This window comes from Heliangelus exortis, chromosome 25 (genome assembly GCF_036169615.1).
Source record: "Heliangelus exortis chromosome 25, bHelExo1.hap1, whole genome shotgun sequence".
NCBI lineage: Eukaryota > Metazoa > Chordata > Aves > Apodiformes > Trochilidae > Heliangelus > Heliangelus exortis.
This window is the reverse complement of record NC_092446.1, coordinates 674499-700741: the sequence shown is the minus strand read 5'-3', so window position 1 is coordinate 700741 and position 26243 is coordinate 674499. Positions and strand designations below refer to the sequence as shown.

The window sequence follows — 26243 nt, the reverse complement described above, 5'->3', positions numbered from 1 at the left end:
ATTGCAGTTCAAAGCCTGGTTAGCTTTACCATTTCATTGTCTGTGGGAGCTCCTGAGACAGACATCAAAGAGAGGGGAGCAGTGGAGGGGTGAGCAAGGGGCTCGGGCTCAGCACCCAGGTGTGGGCACAGCCCGAGGAGCTGCCAGGACATCGCTCTGCTCCCCACGGCTCAGCCACCCCACATGGGCAGAGAGGGACAGGGTGGAAGGGAGGTGGGGGACTAGGACTGCTGGAAGAGGGGTGCTGCATGGGGAGGAGATGAAAACAAGATACTATCTGTAATTGCAAACAATTATGTTCACAAAACAGGCTCATTGTCATGCACAACATGTGGCCTCTAATTAAGTTTTAAACATGGTTCGTTTTCTGTCTTTTCCCAATTTTCCATAGAAGGTAATTAGCCATCTTTTTTTTTCTCTCTCTTTTTTTTCTGTAGGTACGTAACTAATTAATACTTTGTTAATCATGGCCAGGATCATACTGTTTTGATGTACTCAGGGTTAATCTTTTCCCTGTGCAATCGCTCCCAGCTCTCAAGCCTGGAGTTACAAGTGCAGGCAGGCAGGGAAAATACATCAGAACCCTGCCTGCACCCCCCCGGGCTGCTGCTGGCCCGTGGGACACAGGACACGGGTGTGGGTGCTGCGGGGGGAGCGGGGCCGTGGGGGGACATTGCCACGAGAGGGTGCTCATGGCACTGGATCCGGCACCGGGCTCTGCAGCCTGGAAGTGACCACAGCGTCCTGCCAGCACCCTGCTCCTGCCTGCACCCTCACACCAGCACCCTGCTCCTGCCTGCACCCTCACACCAGCACCCTGCTCCTGCCTGCATGTCTCACAGCAGCTCCCACAGGGTCAGCTCCCTGCAGTGATCTGGGGACAGGTTTTCCCTTCCTGGAGCTGGTGCCCACCCACCCACCCTAGGGTACGGACTCAGGGTGCAGGAGCCCAGCTGGCCCTGCACAGAGCAGTGGCTGCCCCAGCGCTGCCCTTGGAGCCCCATCCCTCCATTCTGGGTTTGATAGAGCCACCCATAGATGGTCCCTATCACCCCCCCTGCCCACCACACATGGGCATGGGTCCTGCTAGCTGCAGCACTGACACTTCCCCACTTCTCACACAAGTATTTGTTTCTCAGTCACCAGGGCCGTGTCCTGAAATGGGCAACTCTCAGCACCATGAAGCATCCATCACACGGGCAGCAGGGCTGGCAGCATGCCTGGCTCAGAGCTCCTGGAGGAGCAGGGGCTCCTGCTGGGACCATGGCAGACAGTGGTCCTGTGGCAGCCAAGCCTGGAGCCATCCCCAGTGCATGTCACCAATGCTCAGCCCCAACCCTAATTCTAACAGTGACCATCCACTCTGGTTATAAATCTTGACTGGCTCTACAAGGCACAGCCCCTTCTCATGATTAACAGCAATAATTAAATTCTTAGCAAGCCACAGAGCAATGTCACGGGGCAGCATGGCAATAACAGCCACTGTTGAGATGCTGACAGCCCGGGAGGGATGAGCAGGGGATGCACTGTGGCCCCGGGAGGCTCTGGTGATTTACAGTGGGATAAATCATCCCATCCCCACATGCCCGGGGAAGCTGGCCTCGTGGCATCCAGGGTGGGCTCCCCCCACCACACACCAGAGCGTGGCTGTGGGCACAGAGGGCCAAGGCACCTCGTGGCAGCCATCAGCCAGCACTGCAGAAAGCCTGGGGTGCCAGGACATGTCTGGGCCCATCTTGGGGCCAGTGCAGCTTCTCCCCACTGTGCACAGTCAGGGCATGCAGCACAGACAGGACCAGCCTGCTTGCCCTGTGCCTCCAGCCTGCTTTTTGCTCAAAACCCTCCTTTGCCTTGCCGGCCCAGAGCCGCCCTGCACACACCCCAGCTGCAGCCTGCCAGCCCCTGCCCAGGCAGCACCCTGTGCCCAGACTTCGGGGTTGTTCTCCCAGGCTATACCTGAGAGACAAAATTTGCATGAGGTAGAGCAAAGATCTCAGGTCCACCCGGGGAAAAAACCTGGACAAAGTGCAGCAGGGATTGTCCTTGGCAGTGTTTGCAGTGAGCACAGCCCATCCCCACGGGAGCCACCCAGGGTGTGTTGTGCCCTGCAGCCAACCAGCATCCCTCACCTCCCCACTCAGGGCTCCCTGACACCAGCCAAGGGCTCTCATTAACAAATTGTAACATGCAGTGAAAATAATTTATGATCATCTTGTAGCAATTGATTATCTGTCTCCCACAATGCTGCTTTGCTCATACATTATGGGGCTGTTCCTTTTCCCTGCAGAGCTCAGTGAAGGCTGAGCACAGCTGGGGCTGTCTGCATGGACCATGAGCTCTCCTGGGGGTTCCCTCCTGCTCCTCAGGATGGGGTGATGCCTGAGGAAGTGTCCCTGCAGCCACAGCCACCCCAAAACCTCCGTGGGAGCAAAGGTGTGGGCTGTGGTCATTCCCACACACCCACCTGCAGTGAGAAGGTGGCAGCTGGCACTGGTCACCCTGTCACCTCTCCCTGTCCCAGCCAGGGCACCTGCAGCCTTCCCCACACCCAGCTGGGCAGCACAGGCTATGGGACAACCTGGCCCTTCCCAGATCTCCTGTCCTGTCTATGCTGCCCTCAGCACAGCTCAGCCATCACCAGTGGCTGGGAACAGCAGCAATTGTTTGCAGAGCAGCCCTGACTGCTTGGCTGGAGCTGCACACTCAGCAGAACCCAAATCTCCAAAAAAACTTGAATAAATTCCCCAGGCAGAGCAGGAGCTGGGCAAGGACCCAGATCCCCTCCTCATGCTTGTCACATGAATGAGCTCTGTGGCCTGGCAAGGGGATTGTGCACATTGTAGGGAGGATTATGGCATTTTGGGAGCCTGGAGGCACTGTGCCTGAGGGCTGCTGGGGGGTTTCCCTCCCCCTGCCCACCATGGCCCCTCGTGGGGCTGCAGTCACCATGGCAGAGGTGTCCTGCCCCACAGAAAGGGGAATCAGGCTCCTGAGGGGCTGGGGTGCACTTGGGCAGCCCCTGGGGTAGGAGAGGGGTTGGAGGAGGTGCCAGGGCAGACACAGCAGCTCGCTGGCCCCTGCATCCATTGAGGGTCACCCAGGGACATCCCTCAAACCCCCCAGAATCAGAGGGGCAGAGGAAGGGCAGCCCAGCAGTGCCACCACTCCAGCAGCTGGCACGGGCTCCTGGCTGGAGCCACTGCCTGCTCCCCAGGGCCTGAGCCCCCCCAGCACTGCTCTGGCCAGCAACCTCAGATGTTTGGGAAAACAAACTGCACGGGAATTAGCACTCAACTATTTCCTCAATTCTGCCCGCTATGAAGAGAATTTTATTGTGCTCCTCCCGGGAGGAAGGAAGGGGACCTGGCAGAGGAAATCTGCAATAATTCATGGGCTGGGTTTGCTGTGCTGCCCTCGGCAGGGCTGACACTGCCACCAGCACCACCTCCCCAGCACCCTTCTGGCGTCCCCTGAAGAGGAGGGGGTCTCAGCAGGGTCACACAGCCCCCCAGGTTCCTCCCTGACGCCAGCAATCTCCTGAAGGCACCAAGGGCTGCTCTGAGCACCCACCACCACGGCAAAAGCCAGGGCTGCCACCAGTCACAGTGCCCCATGGATTATTTTAGCTCCTGAGGGACTCCAGAGGTCGAGCACCCGAGTGCTGCAGGAGCAGAACCGAGGTGACCCAGTACAGCATGGCTGAGCCCTGAGGGACAGAGCTGGCCAGGGACCATGGCTGAGCTGTAAGGGACAGAGCTGACCAGGCTGCCCGGGGCAGAGTCCGGGTCCTGCTGTGGTGACAGCCCTGCCACAGCCCCTGTGATCAGGGCAACCACACCAGGCAAGGGCAGGTTCCTCCTCCTGATCCCACACACCCTTTTCTTCCCCCTCCATGGGAGGTCCCAGACAGGACAAGGAGCCAGGGCAGGGCTGACAGGCAGAACAGGGGACAGGGCAAGGAAGCCACACCAAGAAAACAAGCCAGGATTTACTACAGAAGTGTTCCCAGCTAGCCAAGTCCCAGCAGCAAGAAATTATTTCAACATTTTTCCTTAGAAGAGGGGCTGGCACCCTGCCCCAGCCACCAGAACCCCTTCCAGGCAGCCCTGGCCACGGTGACACCCATGTCACCCACTGTGACACCCCAGGGCAGACCCCAGACCCCTTGCTCAGGGATGGGCACTGCAGAGCAGGGTCTGGGGGTTTCTTCTTGCAGAGGACAGGGAGCCCAGGCAGCTCATCCAGACCTACAAAAAGAGGGACAAGGCCAGAGGGAGCTCCTCAGGGTTGATTTATTGCGAGGTGAACCCATTGCTGCAGCTACAGACACACCATTTATGAAAACAGTTACTTGGCTTTACAGTATCACAGCTCAGCACTGTACAACAAAATCCTTTTGTACAAAATACTCTGTTGGCTTTATAAAGTTACTCCACAGTATGAAAACACCCTGGCCTGCTTTCTGTGACACTTGGACCAAAATAAAGCCCAAAGTGCCCCCCACAGCAGAAGGAGGACAGCAGTGGCCCCACTCAGCTGTCAGAGGGAGACACAGACAGACAGACGGACAGGAAGGGTCAGACAGACATTTAAGCCTGTGTCCATCCCCCTCGCAACAAAGAGGGATCTCAAGGCTTTCACAGGAGTTCTCTAAAGAGGGGCAGGGGAAGAGAGATGTCTCTAAAAACTGAGTGTATGGGGAGACTTGGCTGTGGGCAACCCACACCCCAAAAAGCCTCCTCTGGCAGCTGAGGAAGAGGCTGGGAAGGGGAGAAGCCTCAGTGGGGAGCAGCTTCCACTCACTCAGCAGAAGTGGCAGGTGGAGACCCAGGCTTTGCCACAGTCCCACCCATTTCTCCCCCAAAACTGACCCAAAATAAACTTCCAGGAAAAAAAAAAAAAAACGCTTCTATGAAAGAAGTTGAACATTTGATAGGTAAATTGTAAAAAAACCCCAAGTTTATTTGAAAAAAAATAATCCAAAAACCTCAGCCTCTTACATGATTTCTGATCAACATTTTCTAGAACTTGAGAGCCTTTAACCTGCTCCACGTACATTGGGATATTTTCCAGCACTAAAAAATAAAAAATAAATACATACAAATTCCTTCCTCCCCCTTACATGTCCTAGATGTGAGTGATTAGGCACCCACCGCCTGAAGATCTCAGTTGAACAGAAGCAAGTAAAAGGTTTCTCTAAGAGATACAAGAGCAAAAGCAGGCCTGTCTCAGGGATGTACCATCTCCACCCACCCCACCACCCTGCCCAGGGTCAGGCACCCATACACCCATCTGGGTGAGACTGACCAGCACAGGGATGCTCTGGTGGAAACCCACCCCAAGAGGGGACCAAGGCTGGCACCCCAACCCAGCACAGCCAGCCAAGCCCCTGCTGCCTCCACACCGTTTTCACATCACCCAGAAGAGGGTTGGGAAGGGGCACTGCCAGGGCAGAGTCTGGGGGGACCCCAGCCCTCCCCACCAAGGGCTCAGTGATGCTCCCCACCCCAAAGAGCAGCCAATCCTTCTCCAACCCCAATATCCCATGAGAGCACAACTACAAAAGAGGAATTTTTAAAAAACTACAGTAGCTAAAGTGTTTTCAAAAAATACCTAAAGACCACCTACAGAGCCAGGAGGCACCTTGCATGGGGGCTGAGGACCACCCTGCCCCGTGCCCAGATCTCCCCTCCATGGAGGGCCAGCGGTAAGAAGCGTCTGAAGCAGTATTCATCTGGGGCCAGCCCTGAAGCCCATTGTGCTTCAACAAATCCAGCATCCTGCTTTTTATGGCTTTTTAACAACAAAACTCCCCCAAACACACAGATACACACGCACATCCCCACCCCAAGCAGAATACAGAGCTAAAGCACAGTTGAGTTAAGGCTTGTCCAGACTCAGCTAGATATGAAGACTGTAAGGCACGTATTAGTACATTCATGTTACTGTTAAAAAGCCAGACTATAAAAGCACCCCCTGCCCCCAAACACACGAGGATACTGTGTGTGTGTGTGTGTAGTCCTGTTACCTTTGTTGAACACAGATGGAAAGACAATTCAGAGCCTGGTTAAAAATGAAGACCTGGTTTAAACACTTCTCACGGCCGCCCAGCACCGGCGGAGCACAGCCCCGGCCACCGCGCCAGGGCAGCGGCGCTTCCCCGACACTCCGGGATTCAGACCCGTCCCTCACATGTGGCTCTCCTCCTCTTTGACACCATCCTCCGCACTCTTCTGAGGCGAGGGGGCCACGTCATTGTTTGCCTCTTTCTGTTTCTCGGCCTCGTCGATGTTGGTCTCCTCCTCCTTCCCTTCCTTCCTTGCCTTCTCCTCCGCCTTCTGCTCCTTTGCCACCAGGCGGTAGTTGATGCCCATCCCGATGAAGAGGTAGATCCCAGAGATGATGAGGATGACCCCACAGGCCCAGTACGTGTACTTGTAGTCACCATACATGTCATTGAGCTTCCCTGCAGGACAGAGAGGGAACAGCTTAGTGAGGTACCCCCAGGAACTGCTCCAGGTTGTGGAGATATTCCCAACCCCATCACCCTCAGCTCCCAGCCCCTGCTCCCCACTGCTCTGTGCCAGGGGCTCAGCCCCCACTTCCTCAGCCACCCCTCAGATGCTGAAGCAGCCTCAGGGCTGGTGCTCATCTCCCTCACCCCTGCTCTGTGCCAAGGGCTGCTCATGGGTCAGGGAGAGCCTCCACCACCCCGTGAGGCTGGGCAGAACACATCAGGCATGGCAGAGCCTACCTAGCAGAGGGGGTCCCAGCAGCACAGGGCAGCATTCCACAATGGTCACCAGCCCAACAGCACTGGAGAACCGCTGGGCTCCCACCAGGTCCATCAGGGTCTCAAAGAGGACTGAGCTCAGCCAGCCGAAGGCAAAGCCAAAGAAGCCAGCATAAATGCAGAAGCCAGCATAGGTGGTGGACATGGGGGCCAGGAGGTGGCACACGCCGTTGTAAACCACAGAGATGGCGAAGAAATACTGCACTCTGGGTCTGATCCACTTGGTGTTTGCTACAAGTCCCATGGAAGGTCTGGCCACCATGTCTACGAAGGCCAGGATGGAGAGCAGGAAGGCTGCAGATTCACTAGCAATCTTCTTGCTCTTTGCGTAATTGCTGAGAAAGACCAAGGGAGTGAACAGCCCAAAGAACATGATCACGTTGCCTGACAGATAGAGCAGGAAGCCCCTGTGTGTGAACAGGGACAGGTCCAAGAACTTGTTGATGGTCTGGAAAAACGTGGTCTTCTCTTTCTTGGTCTTCCCACCGATGAGGTCTGTGCTGGTGTCACCATCATCCTTTTTCACTGCCTTCCCAGCTTCCTGCAGCACCTCCTTAGCAGCCTCCTTCTTCAGCTGATCAGGCTTGGGGCCTATGGGCCGCATCAGGGATCCAGCAACGCAGCAGTTCAGCAGGAGACCACCGAGGATGAGGAAGCTGCCACGCCAGCCAAATATGCCAAAGAAGAGCTGGTTGACAGGTGCCAAGGTAGAGAGGAAGACGGGGCTGCCAGCCATGGCCAGCCCGTTGGCCAGGGGACGCTTCTTGAAGAAGTATTTGCCAATCATGGTCAAGGCTGGATTCAAGTTGAAGGCGAGTCCAAGGCCTGAAGGAGAGGACAGAGAAGGAGCTCAGGGCTCAGCCACCCCACAACCAAGGCTGGGGGTTTCACAGCTCCCTTCCAGCTGTGTTAACTGCATGAGCAGCCCCCAGGCCCCACTGCTGACCTGGGAGGATGCTCCAGGACACAGGCAGGAATTTGGGAGCACCAGGATTTATGCAAACTCAATGACATTCCCTGATAATAACTCCTAATAGTTGCTCCTCTCAGCACCTCAGGAGAGGACCTGCCCCAGTGGCAGTCCTGTAAGGGCAGAGGTGTCACTTACCTCCTACCACCCCCACGCAGAAGTAGAGCTCCTCCACCGTGTTGCAGAAAGAGGCAGCGATCAGCCCGCAGCCAGAGAGGCAGCCACCAGCAATCATGATGGGCCTGCTGCCATACTTGTTCACCAGGATGCTGCTGATGGGACCTAGGAAGTCCAAGGAGATATGGCCAGATATCAGTTATCTTGCACTAGAGACAAAGCAGATGCACACAAGCACGCAGAAGGTTTGTCACAGGCTCCCAGCTTTGGCACAGTGACATTTCACCCAGCAAGAGAAGCAGGGAAAGGACAGGAGGTTCAGAGACAGACAGAGATAAGAGTGATGTTTGGTTAGAGCACAGGCAGGACCCCAGCTGGAGAAGTGAGGCCCCAGCCAGTGCCAGCACACTGCAGCTTCTGCCAAGCACCAGAGGCTGCGTGTGGCTGCAGAAACACGGGGACTCCTCCAAGCCTCCTGTGGGCTAAGCCGGGAGCTGCCAGGGCACAAGACACCCCAGGGACAGGAGCTGGGACAGGGCAAAGCCACCAACCCCACACAGTGAGCTGGGGCTTGGCTGCAAAACAAGTGTAGAGCAGCACCCATCACCAGAGAGAGGTTTTTGAAGGACACAAAGCTGTGAGGAACAGCTCCAAAAGGCACAGGTGAAGGTCCCCAAAGGCTTGCAGAGGAGCAGGACTGTGCCACCTGTGGGAGGCCAGGGTGCTTCTGTTTTCACTGCTACCCCTAGAGTAGGAAGAGCCCAATGGCTCTACAGACCCTTCTTTTAAAGTACTTCACTATCAGGAGCTCTAATCCAAAGCAAACAGTGATTAGATACTCCAAAGCATGCTCTACAGATACTAAAATGCATTTAAATAAACTGAATGAACATCTATTGAATATTAACAGACCTAGCTTTGCCATTAACAGATAGCAAGGTTGTCAACATGTTATTCATGGGTCCTCAGACGCTACTTGACCTTTCTGCCCAGTTTAAACAAAGCCTGGAGAAGGTTATAAGCCCTGCTAGTGCAGAGGCCACCCTCAGCCCGCAGCATCCCATTCCCCACAGCAGAGTCGGTGCCTCCCCTGTGCCAGCAGCTCCACATCCCCAGGCCCCTGAGAGGCAGCACCAGGTCCCAGGGGCTGCCACAGCACCCCAAGCCCCACACTTCTGTGCAGAGCACTCAGCAAAAGCTGTACCTTGAACTCAGCAAATGGGATGTCCCTGGACAGAGTCTAAAGGCAGCAGTGGCCTCTCCTCCGGGAAATACAGCACAGAGCAGCAGCTCCAAGGGCAGGGAGCAGGAAGCCAGCCAGGCAGCACTGTGTTTCCTAACCCTGATAGCAATTGCCCTCTTTTTTAAATTTAATTAAAAAGAATAAATTGCTCTCAGCCCTATTCTGTAGATCCACATGAAGTATTTCTCTGAAAATGGAAACTGATCTATTTTGATTATTCATGCTGTGAAAAAAGTTTAATGATGGAACTAGAGGTCTCCCTAAACCTCATGCAGAGCTGAGAAAGGGGCATTTGAGATTAACAACACCCTCCTCATACCCTGACAATGAAAGCACAGGGTGGCTGCAGGACACACTGCTCCACCACCCCAGCCCTGCCCAGGATCTGCCCCAGCATGATACCATCAGCCCAGGATGTTTTGCCAGAGCACAAACTACATTTTGCCTCCAATCAAGCACAGAGTTCCCACAGAAAGGTGCCCAGGGAACAGGGAGAATGGGATACACATTGTGACCACTCTGGCACAATTCAGACCTTGCAAAGGGTCTGGGCACAGGCTGCAGGAGCCTGGATGGAGATGGGCAGCAGCATGTTCCCAGTCAAGGATGCATCTGCACAGGTCCAGGGTACCTCCAGTATCCCTGCTCCTGCTTTGGGCAAGTGGTTCAGACAGGCAAGGTGCTGGGACCTAATGGCAACAGGTCAAGAGCAGCAGGAGAGGTGCTGGTGTCAGCACAGAGGAAAGGGGACAGGGACACAACCCCAGGACCAGGCAGCTCCAGGCAGTGCCACCCATGGGGCACCCAGAGGGACCAGCTCTGAGCTGTTGGGAGGAATGGCCCAGATTGAGCCTCATTAAGGCAGTTACACAGTTTACAAGCTTGTTATAACATCGGAGCAGGGAAATGTGCCGGTCGCTTCGCTAGCTGAGCGAGGACAAAGCAGAGCCTGTTCCCCCAAGGAAAGCCTCGTGCTCAGCCGGGTGCTGACGTCAGCTCCTTTCGATGCACAAATGCAGGACGCAGGCACTCAGCCACAGGCACCCAGCCAGCCGGGCACGGCAGCCCTACAGGCTCCCATTTGCCTCTGAAGTGGCCAGCAGCAGGCTCCCAATAAGAGTTTCTTTCAGCCCAGAGCCCCAGCACCAGGCTGCATGTGCAGGCAGGCAGAAGAGGTCGGGAGCACATCAACCCATGGGGAGGACACTGCCTGCAGAACAGCACAAAGCACACAGCCTGGGGATTGAAAAAGAAAACCCAAAACATAGCTTCTAAAGGATGGGGGAGGGGAACTGCTTCAATTTAAGTAGTTTTGCTTTATTCTGCTCATGTCTCTGCACTTCCATTACGCTCTGTCATCCTCAAACAGCAACAAGCTGCCTACGGCACTGCTTGGCACTGGGGCTCAGTGCATGCCAGAGCACAGCTGAGCCATCCCAGCTGACCAGAAACTGGGGACAGATCCCTGCATACAGCCACTTCTTGCTGGACTAGATAAGAGTTAAAAATCAGCATCTTATCTAAAATGAGACCCCAAGAGCAGGGCTCCTACGCATGGCACAGCAGCTCCCCCGGCCTTCGGTGAGCGCTGGGAGCAGACACAGAGTCCACAGCACACTGTAACAAGGACAAGGGCAGAATTACACAAGGCGTAATTCCCCAGAAAGATTTTATACTTACAGCTTTGCAGAGGAGGACAGATTAACCTGGTTTTTGCATTCTGGGCACTAAGTAGAACTTTTTGAGCAACCTCCTTCAAGAAAATTCGCTAAGGGAAGCTTTATTCTCACATGAAGAGAGAATTCCAACTTTCAACAAAGTTTTGGTTCTTCTCTCAACACCAAGGTGTGAATCAGACCCAGCAGAAGAGCCGCATCATGTGCTGAGACACAAGCATGTGTCCTGGTGTCCCTGGTCCACTTACCTCCTGCATACATAACAGCCAGCATGATGGAAGAGATCCATGAGACTTTGCTGCTGGATGCGTTGAAGATGACCTCAATCTCCTTGAAGAAAACGGTGATGGATTTGGGGAAGGCATAGGAAAACCCAATGGAGATGAAGGCTCCGACGACCACAGCCCATCCCCATCCTCCTTCAGGAGGAGTGTATCCCACAGGGCCCCCGACGGCCGGTGGCATCTTGAACCGAGTTGGCGGTGGCTTAGTTGGGGTTCAGAGATCTGCAAAGAACAAGGTATTGTTCATCAGCTGAAAACAGATGGCTGTATCCCTGCTCCTGGTTGTGTAATGGCACAGCTGCAGCCCTGTTGGCAATGCTGGCACAGCATCCCTGCCCTGGACCACCACTGGGAGAGCTGATCCAAGGGGAGAGCCCTCATGGCTCACCAGCATGCTGCCCTCATAAGGCCGCCCCAAAACACACACACTGCAGCTGGCCTTTAGGGGACCTGGCCAGCAGGTATCTATGAGCAACAAATTTAAGACAATACCCTGCCCCAAGCCAAGAGTGCAGGCAGCAATCCCACCAGCAGCAGCCAGGACACAGCAGTGAAGTGGGCAGAGCCACTGCAGGTCCTCCAGGACAATCCCAGCACACCAGGACATCTTGGGACACCCCAGGCCACCCAGAGCAGGAACAGCACCCCTGGGTTACTAAATGCAGACACCCCAAGGGAAATATGTCCCCACACAGGAGCCAGGACATCTCCATTTCTACAAATAAAGCACAGGCAGGCGTCACAGCACAGCCCCAGCCTGGCCAGCCCTAAAGGTCAGAGGCAACAGCTAAACTTAGCCAGAGCGGTGACAGGGGAAGGTTCCTACAGCTGCCCAGGGACTCCTCTGCAGCCAGACCCTCCTGCCTCCTCCCCTGCCAGAAAGGGCAACAGCAGGTTTCACAAAAACATCCAAGCATAAAAACAATTCACCTTAAAAGCTTAAAACCAGAAGAGAGTAGAAAACAAAATAAATGGGGAAACATCACCCAGGCTTGCTGAAGTGTGCAGTACCTCTTTAGAGAGGCTGACTGGGAGCAATGTGGGGACAGGCAGGGTCAGGCTGCTCACCCCTTCCCTGCACTGCAGCTGTGATGCAGCTGGATCTGGATCCCACCCTGGAGCTGTGGTTACTCGGAAAATGAGGCTGATTCAGGCAGCAGAGAGCAGCACAAGCATCCCAGGAGGAAACGCAGCTGCTCACAAACATGGGTTGCAATATGCAAAGCAAGAGGAATTGGTGCAGTCCCCAGAACTCCCCTGGACTTCAGAAGAGGCTTTCTAAAGCCCCGTGACCCTCTCCAGCAGAGCCCACCCCTCACTCTGCACTTCTCTGCCGATGCTCTGGTTTTCAAACCCAGCTTCAAGCAGGAAAGTTTTCTCCAGAGCTCCCCTGGGTCACATCAGGCACAGCATCAAATCCAGAGCAGCGTGCTGGCTCGGGGAGGTGCAGCCTCCTATTTTTAGCACACATCCATTCAGGCTCAGAGTGATTACCATCTCCTCCACCTCTGCTAACATGCCAGCACCCATCTGGCCCATCCCCTCCTGCCCTCCGTTCGCCACACAGCCCCACAGGTCCCCCGCCTTGCCTTCTCTCACTCCATCTCTCTCCACACACATCCAAGGCCAGGATGGATCCAGGTGTCCCACTGGTGACCCCACCGTGGGGAGCCCCAGCTCCCAGTGGGCACTGGAGGCAGCAAAGTTACCTGATACTGCACCGGGTTCTCCAGAGCCACCTGACACCCGGAGATGCTCAGGTGATGCCTCAGACCCACAAGGGAGGAGAGGAGGCAGAGGACTGCCAGCCAGGTCTGGTGAGCTGCTAAGGCTCCTTTAGCCTGCCACAGAGACCGATTTTTTGGGGGGTATTTTCCTCCATCCTGGCCAGTCAAACACATGACTACCACGAGCAGATCCCAGCCACCCCACTGCTCCAACAAAGAAATCATTTACAAGACACTTGCCCTGGGCACGTCCACAGCTGAACTATGCCCAGGAGCCAGGAAAGCCAATTTCTTCTCCTGGACACCTGGGGACAGCAGCAACACCAAGTGACCCCTCCAACACCAGGCAGAGCCCACACCAGCAGATCCAGCTGCAGGCAGAGCTGGAGCCAGCACATCCCCAGACACCAGCCTGGGGAGGAACACTCCAGGCTCTGCAGAGGCTCACCTGTCCCCTCAGCATGGGGAGAAGCCCACCAGGATATTTCTGAAGAGCCACTGTGTTTGCTTAACATCCCTTTTTCACACAGGCCACACGTTGGAGTTTCCAGCCTCCACTTGCTTTGAGTCACACTGAGATTTCATAGCGTTCAGTGAACTTTAGAGCATCATCTCAATATCCCGATTTGTCTGAAACATTTAAAAATACTCCCAGGTGCTGGCAATGAAAACTACCAGCAAGGAATAAAGTCTACTTCTTAGCACTAATTAAAACTACTGGCAATAAAAGCTATCCAAAGCAAAAGCTAGGGGGTGATGATGAGATGTTTGGGATCTTTCCCTTCTGCTCCTGAGACAAACACATGTTTAATTCCCCACCACTCCTGAGAAGCTCAACTGCACTGAAATTACTGCAGCTTGGTTCATCTATTTGTTCTTTCCCTGTGAACAGCATTCCTCCTTCTGCTGGTGCACAGGTGGCATCTCTGCAACAACCTTTAGGCAGGCCAGACATGACCTCTCTTGCATTGCTGAGGCACAGTAAAAAACCTTGGACTGAACAAGACTTGAGCCCATAAAGCAAGATTCCCAAAGCTTGACGCCAGAGGGTTTACACGAGTTCTGCATGCCACAACATTTTTCCCTGACTCATTGAAAATCCCTAAGACAGACCATTTTTAGAAAGTTCTTCCTTCAAAAGCATTGAGGCTCCTTGCTGATTTCCTCCACAAAGAAGTAGTTTCAAATGAGAGGAAAAAGCACACCAGGCAGACAGCTCAATTGGAAAGCCTCCCTCCCCTATGCAAAAAGGAAAGAAAAAAAAAAAACAACCACCACCCTGAACACAGTTATGACATTTACAGCTCTGTTTTGGAAGAGCTGCAACGTGTAAGACGTGTTTGGAAATTGCATTCAAAGCTGCCAGGCAGCCAGCTACGGTTTGCCCTATTAGGACATAAAATAACTGTATTTGCAGTAATTAAAACTGATGAGACTAAGTAATGACTGCAAGTATCACATCTGCTCACCGTAAACGTCTCAAGTAACCCACAGGAATGGGTAGCCTACAGCAACCCCCTTCTGCTCAGCACTGGGAAGGGCAGGGATTGAGGCTTCTTGGGCAAGGAGGACTGGGCTGCATCACCTCAAACCAGATCCTGCAGAAGACTGAAACCCTTTCCCTCTCCTAAGTTCCACACACAAGCAATCTTATCCCTTCTCCAGAGGGGCCTGGAACAGGAAGATTTTGAGACTTTTAGTTACATAATGCAGCAAATTGCTGTGCTTTTAAAAGCCCCAGACTGGCAGTACTCCAGAGAGGAAAGACAGAGGCTCACATTTATAAAGCGCTGCAAATGCCACAAAATATTTCTGGGGCAAACCCTTTATGAAAGTGCCCTCACATCGCTGTTTTTCAGGGTCAGAGGAAGCAAGAGGTCCCCCACCTACGCAGGGGCCATGCCTGTCACCACACACCTCCACCTCCCTCCCTGCACATCCCTCCAGATCAAGGCTCTCCTGCTCACCCAGCGTGTGCTGCCCTGGAACCTTACAAAACCTTTCCCAGGGACTAGGGCAGTGAGAGAGGCTACAGAAGGGCAGGAAGCAGATCCTGGAGCCCTGCAGCCCATCACCACCCACACAGGCTGGCAGAGGTTCACCAGCACCTCAGCATGTTCCTCCTTGGCAGCTGTGAAGTCCAAGGTGGCTCATCCCAGCACCATTGCTGGCCAACTGCTTCCCCTCCCAACCACTGCTCCTCCAGCACTCTCCTGGCTCCAGAAAAGGATAGGAGAATGCCTGGAGTGGGACCTCCACAGCAGCAAGAGCCCCAGGGGCATTTCTGCTGTACAACAGCCATTTGAGTTCCTCCTGCCTGTCTCAGATGGACACAGCCTTTGGCCAAACTCTTACACAGGAACACCCAGTTCCAGTTGCTCCTTCCCAGCAACACCAGACTTTGATCTGAGGGGGACTCCTATCTTGACCCGGCCCCAAGGCCAAAGGGAGGACACGGTGGGGGAAAACTGCTCCTCAGGAGCCTGGTGAGCAAACCTGTGAGCCCTATCCCAATGAAATATCCAAATAAGAGCCCAAAACACACCTACCCCTCCCCAGCAACAGGAGGGGCTCTGTTCACAGCAACGGGCTCTTCCAGTGCTCAACACGCAGTGGGGCAGGACAGGGTCAAAAACATGCCTGGGGGACATCTATCCACATGGGGAGCCAGCAGACCCCAAGCATCCCTGCCGGTCCCCAAAACTCAACCAAAGTGCTGGCAATCACAAACTGTCTCCAGCCAATAACTCTGTAGCTTCAAATTCCGCCGTTTTCTGGCCAGCAGCGACATGAAATAGAGATTGTTATGAGCTAATGAGACACCAGTTTTAAGCGGGTTTATAGCATTAAGCATGGTGCTGTAATTCCAGCGATCGTCCACAGCCGGGTTTAACCTGGCGGCTCATGGCCTACGTGACTGCCCAGCGCTCGCAAGGGCTCTGCACCAAGACAATGGTCGATTGAGGTCCCGCTGGGGGTGAGGGGAGGTCAGCAACAGGGGCAGGCCTCGCTCAAGGCCGTAATCTGCTCGGGCGAGCCGAAGGTTTTTGCCAGGAGCGTCCCGGGGCGCCCAGCGCAGCCTCCGACGTGCCCCGGTCTGCCGGCCCGGGGAGCAAACCCGCAGACAGCCCGACGCCACGGGGCTCGTTGGGTGCCCTGCTCCAGCCCCAGCGAGCCCCGGCCTGCCGAGCCCCGGGGCAGCCCACACACCCCGCCGGCAGCCGCAGCCTCCCCGCACGCCCACCGCCGGGCTCCCCAGCAGACAGACCCCCGGCCGGCTGTGAGGAGCTTGGTACAGCAAGACATGGGGATGGTTGATGGGGAGCCCCGGGGGAGAACAACCAACCAGACAGAAGGACAGGCACTTGCTCATGCTACCCCTCTGCAGGGTTTCCCAGTCCCACCCTCAGCACAAGCTGTGCTCTGCCAGGAGCAGAGCAGATCCTCCGCACACCAGTAGCGCTTTGGAACGCTCCCGGGACACCCTGTGCCCGCCGGGAAATCCTCAGAATGATAAAAATGTTGCACAGAACAGCATCGGCATTCTTTCATTAGATACCTGCATCACCAGCCAGAGATGGCCACTCCAGGTTTCATGGCAGAGCAGGACAGCAGGAGGCTGCTAAAACCCCAAAGTCACAGCCCTTACATTCAATACACAACTACTGCTCCCCTACCCAAGAGCAAGAGCTGGGGCTGCCTGTGCTCCCAGCCGTGCCACCGCAGGGCTGGAGGTGGGACACATTCGGAGCACTCAGGTGACTGTGGCTTCAGGAACTCTCTCTCCAGTCCCACATGAATTTTCTTTGGCTGCTGCACAACTTCACTGCAGCAGCTTTAAGGGCAAATTTGAAAGTGACTCATACAGACACCACGGGCAAGAGGCTCCCACTTTCTCTACAGTCACTGTTATAGGCTGATTCCACAAAAGGAAGTAGGAAAAGCTATAAAAGTGCAACAATGAGATCAGCACTAGTGCCTAATGGGATACAACTTTCCTCCCTTAGCCTACGTGCAACTTTTCAACTCCTCATAAAGAATATATAACATAATAGCAAGTTACCGTGTACTTTCCACCTTAGCTGCTAGATATATCAGGCCAATTGTGTGGGATCAGAGCCAACAGAAAGCACATGAAGCCATTCACACCTTTTTCAAGACCCACCCACCGGGAGGGGAGGATGCTTCACACCTTCCTGGGTGGGGCCAGGACCAGGAGACTTTGGGGTAGGGAGGTTTGCGGTGCACTAGCAAAACACTTGTTAGTAATTATGAAATCTATCACTGCAGCGATTAATCCGAGATCGAGGAAGCTCCTTCTCACCAAGGCACTGAACAGGAGCTTCGGGGGCTCCTCCACACCTGGAGCCCAGGCCCCCACCCCACACCAGCTTTTCCCTGCATTTGGCCCATTTCTCAGCCCTGCTCCTTGTAGACAGAGCCAAAAAGCCTCAGAGCAGAGACACCCAGGAGAATCAGCCAGCACTAAATTACCTCGCTTAGCATGAAAATAGGATGCCTGAGCACCACAAAAAGGCTTAAGGCTCACAAAACCAGCACCATTAACTTTCGGGTTTCTTGTTGATGAAACTAAAAAACTTCTTCACAGAAGAAATTTAAATCCCAAGCAACCCTTGCGGGAAGTACCAGACCTCCCCGGACAGGTCGGGAGCGAGGCAGAAGGAACTAAGCATCAATTTGCTGTGGCAGAGAAGAACACAATCCCCCACCCCCTCCGACTGCTGCTACAAGTTATCCACCATTTCCCTTTGATCCGCCAGCTCATCCTCTTTTCTCAGGTCAACTTCTGCCCCCGAGAAGTTCACCTCGGCACACGTGCACCGCTGCCTGCTCCCCGAGCGATGCAAAAAACACATTAGAAGGCGCCTCTCCTGTGGCCCGAGCCACGCTAGGGGCTTGAGACCCTACAGGCTGCACACGCTGACCCCAGCAGCCGGTCACCATGCTGGAAAGACTTCACCAACTCACCCACCCAAGTACCTTCCAACACCCGAGTGCCGATGCGAGCACCCGAAGGGGGAGCAGCCTCTCGATACTGTCCCCAGGCAGGGGCAGAGGGCTCCAGCTCCACATCCAGGCCGCCCCCTCCCACCGGACACCCACCACGCGGCTCCGGCAGAGCCGAACCGCCTCCCCGAGTTCCCCTTCCCTTATCGGGGGACAGAGGCTGCGAGTAATCACCTCTGTACGCTGCGCTCCAGAGCTATCTACACGCGCAACGCGACGGGGCCAGACCCTCCCGTGCGGGCCAGGAGGGCAGCGGGGGTGCTCCGAGCCCGTAGGACCCTCCGGCCGCATCGGGGACGAGCCCGATGGGGCAGAGCCACGAGAAGCCCGGCGGGGTCTGCCTGCGGGGTGGCCCCGGCCCTGAAGCCAGCCGGCACCCTAAGGCAGGCCACCGGGAGGGGTGGCCGGGAATCGGGTAACCCTCCCCCCCCTTATCTCCAGGCCATGGAGCGGCTGCGGGCAGGGGGCTCATGTTCCGCCCCCCGAGCGGTTACAAACACGCTCCCCAGCCGCCCACCGCACCGGGCTGGGGGTGTCGGAGAGGCCGCCCCGACACAGCCAAACCCTCCGCCAACCCCGACAGCGCGGAGCTCCCCGCCCGCCACCCCCGGCCGTGGCCCCCAGACCCACCGCACCACGTGCCCGGGACCCCCCCTCCCGCCGGGCCGGGAGCGGAGGCCGCGGGGAAGCTCTCCCAGTGAGGAACCCAATCCGACCTGCATCCCCCCCTCGCCCAGTCCACCCCGGTCCGGTCCGGTTCGGTCCCGCCGCGTGGGCGGCTGTGGCGCCAGGCCCTACCTGCACGTGCCGCCGCCGGCCGAGTGCCGCCGTCCCCGCCCCGCCGCTATAAGGGCGGAGGGACAGGGCGGGGGCGGGGGGGCGGGCGGGGTCTCCCCGAGCACCGCCCATCCACTCCCCACCCCCCGCCACGTGCGCACCGCCCCCGCTGCCCCGGCACCCCCCGACACCGCCCCGGGACCGGCGGGGCCCAGCCGTGCGCACCGGCACGTACCGCGCTGCCGGGGGAGAGGGGGGGAGAGCAGCCCCGTCCCCAGCCCCCCGGACCCCCTGGTCCCCGCTGCTCCGGACCCCCGATCCCCGAGGGGCCCACGCCGTTCCGCGGCTCAGGTGGCGGGGGGGAGCGGGTTTCCGTCTGGTTCCGATGGCAGCGGGCGGGGGCCGGTCCGAACGCGGCATCAGCCCGGGGAGTCTTTGTCCCGCAAGCGCCATGGCAGCGGTGCCGCGGGTGACCTCGAGAGAGGGACGGGGACAAGGACAAGGCGAGCCCTGCGCCTGCCCACCGGCCCGGCCCGGCCCAATCCCTCCTCACCGTGCCGGGCCCAGCCGTGACCCCGGTCACGGGGGTCCTCGCTACGATTCTGTGACCCGCTCCCTCTGGGCGCAGGACGCTGCCACTTCCCTTTATTAAAAGCCATCACCCTCTTGTTCCTTTCTTGTTCACCACAAAATCTCAGACGGTCGCTGGCCGGAGCCGGGAGCCGCAGCCTGCGCTGCCGGTGGGAGATGTTTCTCGTGTATCTGCCATTAGTTCAGCCGGAGCAAGCCCGGGCAGCCGCTGCCACGGATGTCAGCTCCGTGTCCCAAGCAGCTGAGGGATGGAGACAAGGGGGATGCCATTGGCGTCCCCCTCACAGTTTGGTTTTGCAGGAAACTCGGGGTGCCCAGCACCCCACTGTGCAGGAAAGGACCTTTCTGGAGGAACGTGCCCATCCCGGGCAGAGCTCCTCACCTCCCGAGGGCAAAACGAGCTGTGGCAGCCGAGCATCACCCACTCTCCCTTCCCCACGTGGACCAAACCCTGCGCAAAGGGACAGTTACCTGTGGATGTTTTCCAAGAGCTGCTCTCTCCTGCAGCCTAATGACGCTAATTGTCTTCTGGGTCGCATGTCTAATGCTATAATTTGTTTTAGAGCTCGAAAGAAGTGTGGTGTAGTTCAACTCAGAGCCCGAAGAGAGAAAGAAAGGAAAGGCATTGACACTGCACAGATGGAGGGGAGCAGCTGCCGGGGAGGTGTGAGCCCTCAAATCAAAGGCAACAACCGCTCCTCGCCGTCGCAGCCAGCATGGTTTCAGGGGTGCTCTGTGCGTGTCGAGGCACTTAATGGACCAGGTGCACTCGATAAAAGAAGACCAGGGACTACCACAAACTCATTCACCCACTTCTGAAGCAAAAACCCCGTAAAACAAAGAGCGAGTGGGTGGGAGGTTTCGTGAGCAACAGGGTAAATAACAATTTGAAGAGGCAATTTTGGATCAGACGCAGAGTGCCGGTGAGCTTTGCCATTCTTTAACATCCCATCTAGGATCAAGGGCTCTGCACAAATGAAGCTGTAGGACAGCCCTGGGCATGTCCTTTCCCTGGTGCTGCTGTGCAGTTCCCCGTGCAGGGCTGTGTTTTAGAGAAACACAGAAATCAAGAGTCCAGGGATGGCAGAGCTCAGGTGAGAGCTGCTGGAGCAGTGATGGGCTGACAGGCAGAGGAGAAGCTGTAGGACAGTGCTGCTACTGCTGCTGTTTCTCCAGCTCATGGAAAGTGGAAATGATTCCTTCCTGTTCTGTTCCAGTGTACTTGTGTCTCCTTTAAAAGACCGATTTAATATTAATCCCTTTAGGGGATTTTTTTTCTGGTGAGGAAAACAGGATATTGTTTCAGGATATTGGGCAACAAAGCTGTCCTTGAAAAGCAACTCTAAGCAGCCTTTCAGCCTTGCTACTGGCTGCATTCGTTGGGGGCACTAATCGAGCTCAAAGTCGGGTACAGACAAGGCATTTTACTTTTGGAGTGTGAGAAAGGCCACACCAGAGCATTTCAAGCTCTGGTTTTCTGTGTTCCATTGTAAACACTAAGGATCTGTAGTAATTTTAATGTGCAATCACCAGCTCTGGTTACTCATGAAATTAATGTCTCTAGCAGGTGTAAAAGGCAAACCATCTCATCTGTCATGAGTACACATGTCCTGCTTGATAAGAGAGATAACAACAAGTCCAAATCCAGGAACTATTGGAAATCTCTTGGGAAAGTCTGTTCTTTTGAGATATCCATCCTAGTTTCCTGATTAGGCTTTGGGAAAAGGTTTTCTGAAGTTCTGGATTCATGTTTCACTTCAGCTGAGCTTCCAGGCTTTGAGTTAACTCATCGTAGCAATGCGGTGACAATGGATGGGGAAGAGAAGGCGTCAGAGCACTGTCCTCGGGGACCACGCAGGTTCTGCCTCTGTTGGATGTCAAAGGCACAACATTGTTCAGGGCTGTGTTGGTGTAACAGCCTCTGTCATTGTTGAGAAAATAATCTGTCTTAGGAAGACAGTGTCCACTGGTGAGAAGTTAAAAATGGCCACTAATACGACACATGAAGCCTCTGCAGTTGTGGTTGTCTTTCTGCTCATGTAGGTCAACGCTTCTCACACCTCTGGGCTCCATTGGCTATTCTCTGCTCTGCCATCCAGCTCACACGCATGTCCCCTGAGACACAACCTGCCCTCAGCCAGGTCCTAAAGCTGTCCAAGCCTCTTGTGTCCAAACACCAGAGACCACGTCAGAGACCTGCATCTGCTGGCATGCTGGCACAGTGAGGAGAGGAGGTTTTTCTTACACTCAGTGCACTGATTGCACTCCTGGTGTCCACTGCCAGGAGAATGTTCTCTTTACCTAGAAATAAGGGACCTTTGACTGCATGGAGACCATGTAGCAAACGTTGAGAGATGTCCCATGTACTCTGTGGTCCTCCTTCGACCCTTGCACTGTAGCTCCTTAAGGATGAGGGGTCTCATACTCTGGGGTGAGAGCTCCCTGGCTCCTTTCCATGGGCCCCTTGTGTTGCAACCTACACCATGTCCCCTTTTGCCAAGGAGCAAAATGGCATGAGAAATAGTACCTCTATTCCTCCTCCCTTGCCATCTCTGGAGCCAGAGAAAGGCAATGCTGCTCGGTGTACTTTCCAATGCTAATTCTCTGATCTGCAGGGACTCAGAGGGTCTCTGCTCACTCTTCAAGGAGTGTGGGGGCTGCTGTCCTTCCCTGCAGATTGCCATCCCATCTGTTCCTGTTGCAGTGACTCGTTCTTTCCACGCTCTCCTTCCTTGCTTCTCCAAGTGCTGGCTTCCTGACAAGCACATCTTGGCAGCTCTCAAGTCAGCAGCCCATCCTATAGGGCCTATATCAGGAGCTATCAGCCCCTTGGTGCAGGCAGGGGAGGGGCAGACATCTCACTAGGCAGGAAGTCTCTGCCTTCTGCTTGGAGGCAAATCCCACTTCAGGGAGTGACTGCTGGGATGGGGCATCTCCAGGTGCTTTGGGTAGCACAGAAGTCCTGTTCTCAGGGTGGACACCAGACTGTGGCCCCATCACTCTGCTGTTCTCTTCAAGCTGTGGTCACCTGAACCAGTCTGACCAGCACAAGATCCTGTTCTGCAACATGCACCAGATGCTGGGATAATTTTCCTCCAGAAGCTTTCTAGCAGACCTGGGGACCCCTGAGGAAGCAGGCAGGGGTACCGGGTCAGGCCAGGGGGGTGGGTGTACTTCTCACCATGTCCAGCTCTCCCGCGGGATCGCTGCTGTCCCAGAACATGCTGTTTTAATGACTCTATTCCTGTTCTTGGGGTGGGGAGGAAAAGGTGGGGGCTCTGCAAATAATTTAACCATGTCCTGCACCAAATAACTTCACATGGTGATGATGCTGCCTCACCTGTATTTTGGTCTCCTTTGTATCCCTGCCCAGCCAGCCACTTCCACCTGGTTTCATAGCCTGCAGCATGTGGTCCCCACCCGTCAGGGCCAGGGCCATGGCATTCATGGCTGTGTCTCTTGGCCTTCAAACAGGCCACAGCACTGCTCCCTCCACACAACACCTCTGTCTTTAGGATCAGCTTCTACTGCTGCCAGGTTTGGTGGCTGGGCTGCTTCTGGCTTCATCATGGGGATAATCTGGAGCTCCTGGCTGCTCTCCTGCTCTGGTCCTACTCTGCAGCATCTGTAGCGACTCTTTCCTTGGGATGTTCCACTTGAAATTTTTGATCCTGAATCGTCTTGGGTGAGCTTGGGCTCACCTCAGAGTTCTGAAAAGGCAGGGAGAGGACTGCAGGCATCCTGAGAACCAGGAGGATTGCAGGCAGCCTGCCTTCCCCCAGGCACAGACAGTTCCAACACCGTGGAGATGCCCCTCAGCCCTGGCACCCCAATTCCTCTGCCCAGGGTTGCCCACAGCACTGAGGTATCACTGGGGCAGACCAGGGCACTCGATGCTTTGGGCTATGAGTGTGTGGAGCCCAGGGCACTGCGGGGCAGGGCCACCAAGCCAGCAGGCCACTGGCAGAGGGGGAAAGGCAGTGGGTGAGACCAAGGCCCTGGGTGTTCAAATGGCCTCATCTGTTGTCGGGATATTCCTGGCTGGTAAGCAGGGCTGAGTGCTACCACTTCATGGCACATGGTGGATGACTTCCCCAGCCTGGTCCCCTCCAGAGCCACAGAGTGGCCCAGGACTGTGCCAAGACATCACGGCTGTGCCAGTCCCTGCAGAGGCAGCGAGCACTGAGCCAAGTGCCTGCTGAGAACAGACAAAACACAGCCCCCAGTATTTGTTCTGAAACCTGCCCAGAGTTACTTTGGCCTCGATGAGACTGGAGTATTATTTTCCTTAAGTATTTTTAAACCTGGAGTCTGGCAAACACCAGAGGGCTGGGATTTCCTGGCTGGAGCACACAGGTTGTGGACAGCAAGGAGCCAGATCCTGCTGCTCCACCTGGAAAGCCCTAATGGCCAGCATGGCTGAGCCAGGATGACCAAGCTGGGAAGTTCTTGGGAAAGAACCTGCAGAGCTGCCCTGGGGCTCTCTGACTGCAGACTTGGGGGCTGAGCACTCAGTCACCCTCCGAGGCACCCAGACCTCTCCCTCTGCCAAGCTGGTGCTGGTGCAGAGCCCTGTGCAAAAGGGACTTCCCAGCCTGGGCTGCTCTGTGTCTGAGTGACCATGAGGAAGGAAGGGGAGAAGTTGCAGGGAGGAGGTCAGGGACGTTCTCCTTTTCTCTCTCCTTTTCTCCTGCACCAGTGAGGGTGATGCAGAGCCCTCAGACGAGGTCCTGATGATTCAGACTGGGTCCTGGGCAGCAAGGATGTTGTTCCATGTGTCTGTCCCCTCCAGAAGCAGCCTGCAGAGCTGCTCTCTCTCAGGGGTGACCACATAGCCCTACTCTCCCTCTCCGGGCTGTCTCAATACCTGAAAGCCCCCCTGAGACAACCCCCCAGAGCTCACTGGGAGCTGAAAGGGGAGAGAACGTGTTGGCAGTGTCTTCCTGGCTGAGTTCACTGGCGCTGCTGTCTTGGTCCTTGCCTTGCTGAAGCCAGCAGCAGGACAGCCACGTCTGCTGCCACTCAACACTGGTGAGCACACGACTCATTGTGTGCACGTGTAAACACATTTGTGCTGCTTGTTCCAAAACCTCACTTGTTCCGTTCCCAAAGAGCCAAGACTGACAATGTCAGGAAAGCCTCCATCCCCACAGCTTTTTTCCACCGTGCTTGTTTGGAGGAAAGATCCCCAGAGAGGACCTCATGGCCACTGCAGGCCCCAACACTGACTGTGGGGCCCCAGCTCTGGCCTGAGCCTGCCCCAAAAGTTTGGTTGGAGCTGGCTCCCTCTGAAGTGGGTCAGGTCCCTGCCCTGCACAAACACAGGCCTAAGTCCAGCACCACCAAAGTACACTGAACCCTGCAGGCAGTCCTGGCCCTGGTACAGCCTTCTGGGACTTTGCCTTTTGCTGCTGGGATTTCATGCCCTGCCACCAGCAAGGAGCAGGGCGGGATGGAGATAGCTTGCCCACCAGGATGCTCTCTGCATGCTGATGTTCTGCCAGCTCTGCCAGCTGCCTCTCCCACTTGCAGGTCCCACTCCTCTGTCTTCTCCTCACCCACAGCCTCCTCACAGAAACCCTTAGCTGCACAGCTTGTCTGCAGGAGATAGTGCTCCCAGTAGCAGTGAGCAGCAAGAAAACTGTTGTGGGGGAGAAAACACATGTACAGACCCTGAGCCTTCCAAGTCCATGTTACCAGGGAGAAGGTTTGGGCAAATGCTGCAAAGCATCCATCAGAACCAGCTGTAGCTGGCAGATTCAGCTCTGCTTCCTTCATGTGCCTTCTGTGTTTGGTTTACACAAACTCTGGTGACTGAGCTGTACAGGAAGGAGAAGCTGCATAGATTTAGTGAGTCTTACATACAAGCCAGAACTGCTTCCTCAACCAGGCAGATGCCTGTGAAGTGTGTTTTGACCTTCCTACACACCACGGCAGCACAACAGCCCACGGCCTGAGTGCCAGCACCACTGCAGGGCCCGTGCACGCTCTGCCTCCAAAGAGCCTCAGAAGAAAATCCTTGCAACAACCACAGTTACCATCTAAACAAATCCCAGACCTTTCATAAATAGAGAATGGGGTTAAATGTACTTAATAAGCTGCTTATTCTGAATTATCATCCCTGCTTTAATAATAGCTGATAAGCTAGTCTTTTGTGGGACAACAAACACTTCTGTTATTCCCCCAGTTCAGCTTTGGGATAAATAAAGCCAGCCCTTGTTTTTAAGCAGGAGGTCATGCTCCATCTTAGGATAAAGGCACTGCTACCCTTTCCCTGCTTTACAGGCTTACAAGAACAAAATGTATAAACTGAGACAAAAAGTCACAGAAAATTAGAGTAGAAGCAGCTAAAGAAAAGTCAAACACGCTGACATCAAGTTCCCTTCACATGTGTGTTTAGCAGATAATTTGTTATCATCCCAGTCCAAAGTTAACCTGCTGGAGAGCTGCTGTGAGAGAGTTGGCTGCATTTGCAATGTTTCGGATTTCAGTGTTTCAGCTGGGTACAAACAAAACAAATGCTATAAAAGCTTGTTTTTTTATTAAACCTGATGCTGATGGGTACAAGTACTCATTTTATCGGTGGAAGTTCATTGGGGCACAAGCACCAAAGATCATTAATCCCCAGCAGAACAGAGGCTGTGTGCCCGGTGCCATGGCTCGGCCGGCAGCTGCCCCATGGTTTCCACTTCCCCATCCCAAACAGGAGGGAGGAAGAGGAGGGCGACGACGCCAGAGTTTCCGACCGCCCCAGCAGCCCGGGGCTCGGGGCTCTCTCCAGACGGGGTCTCGCCCCTCTGAGCCCCCTCGGGTCCCCTCCGGTGCCGATCCCCCCATACGGCTCCGGGAACCCCAGCTCAGGGCGGGCTCCGTCACCTCCATCTCCTGGGGCTGCGGGGCCGGGGCAGGAAGCTGCGGTCGAGGTTGTTGGTCTGCCCTGTCTCATCTGCTATTCTTGAACACCTCGGGGGGTGAGCCGTATTTTCGCTGCCTTGGAGACGGGATTCGCCTCTCTTAAGCCTTAGAAAAGCAGCCGC

General features: G+C 55.4%; 1 protein-coding gene across 2 annotated transcripts; it reads right to left on the bottom strand.

Annotated features, from left to right (window-relative positions):
• Positions 1–4274: 4274 nt before the first annotated feature.
• Positions 4275–18726, bottom strand: SLC16A1 (solute carrier family 16 member 1). Of its 2 annotated transcripts, none has more exons than XM_071768773.1 (5): positions 18637–18726; positions 11048–11305; positions 7902–8045; positions 6755–7618; positions 4275–6466 (listed from the first exon to the last, which is right to left on the bottom strand). In XM_071768773.1, the coding sequence occupies exons 2-5, from the start codon at positions 11262–11264 to the stop codon at positions 6189–6191; spliced, it is 1503 nt and encodes a 500-aa protein (XP_071624874.1). In that variant the 5' UTR covers positions 11265–11305; positions 18637–18726; the 3' UTR covers positions 4275–6188. The 2 variants fall into 2 exon arrangements, with proteins under 2 accessions (XP_071624874.1, XP_071624875.1); XM_071768774.1 differs by lacking the exon at positions 18637–18726 and adding an exon at positions 18469–18602.
• Positions 18727–26243: the final 7517 nt, after the last annotated feature.

Bases quoted from the DNA above. Each gene is read 5' to 3' on its own strand.
- SLC16A1 (XM_071768773.1), bottom strand. From the start codon at position 11,264: ATGCCACCGGCCGTCGGGGGCCCTGTGGGATACACTCCTCCTGAAGGA. The intron at 7,619-7,901 runs GTAAGTGACACC...CCTCTCCTTCAG, and splicing joins CTGCGTGGGGGTGGTAGGAG to GCCTTGGACTCGCCTTCAAC. The intron at 6,467-6,754 runs GTAGGCTCTGCC...TCTGTCCTGCAG, and splicing joins GCTGGGACCCCCTCTGCTAG to GGAAGCTCAATGACATGTAT.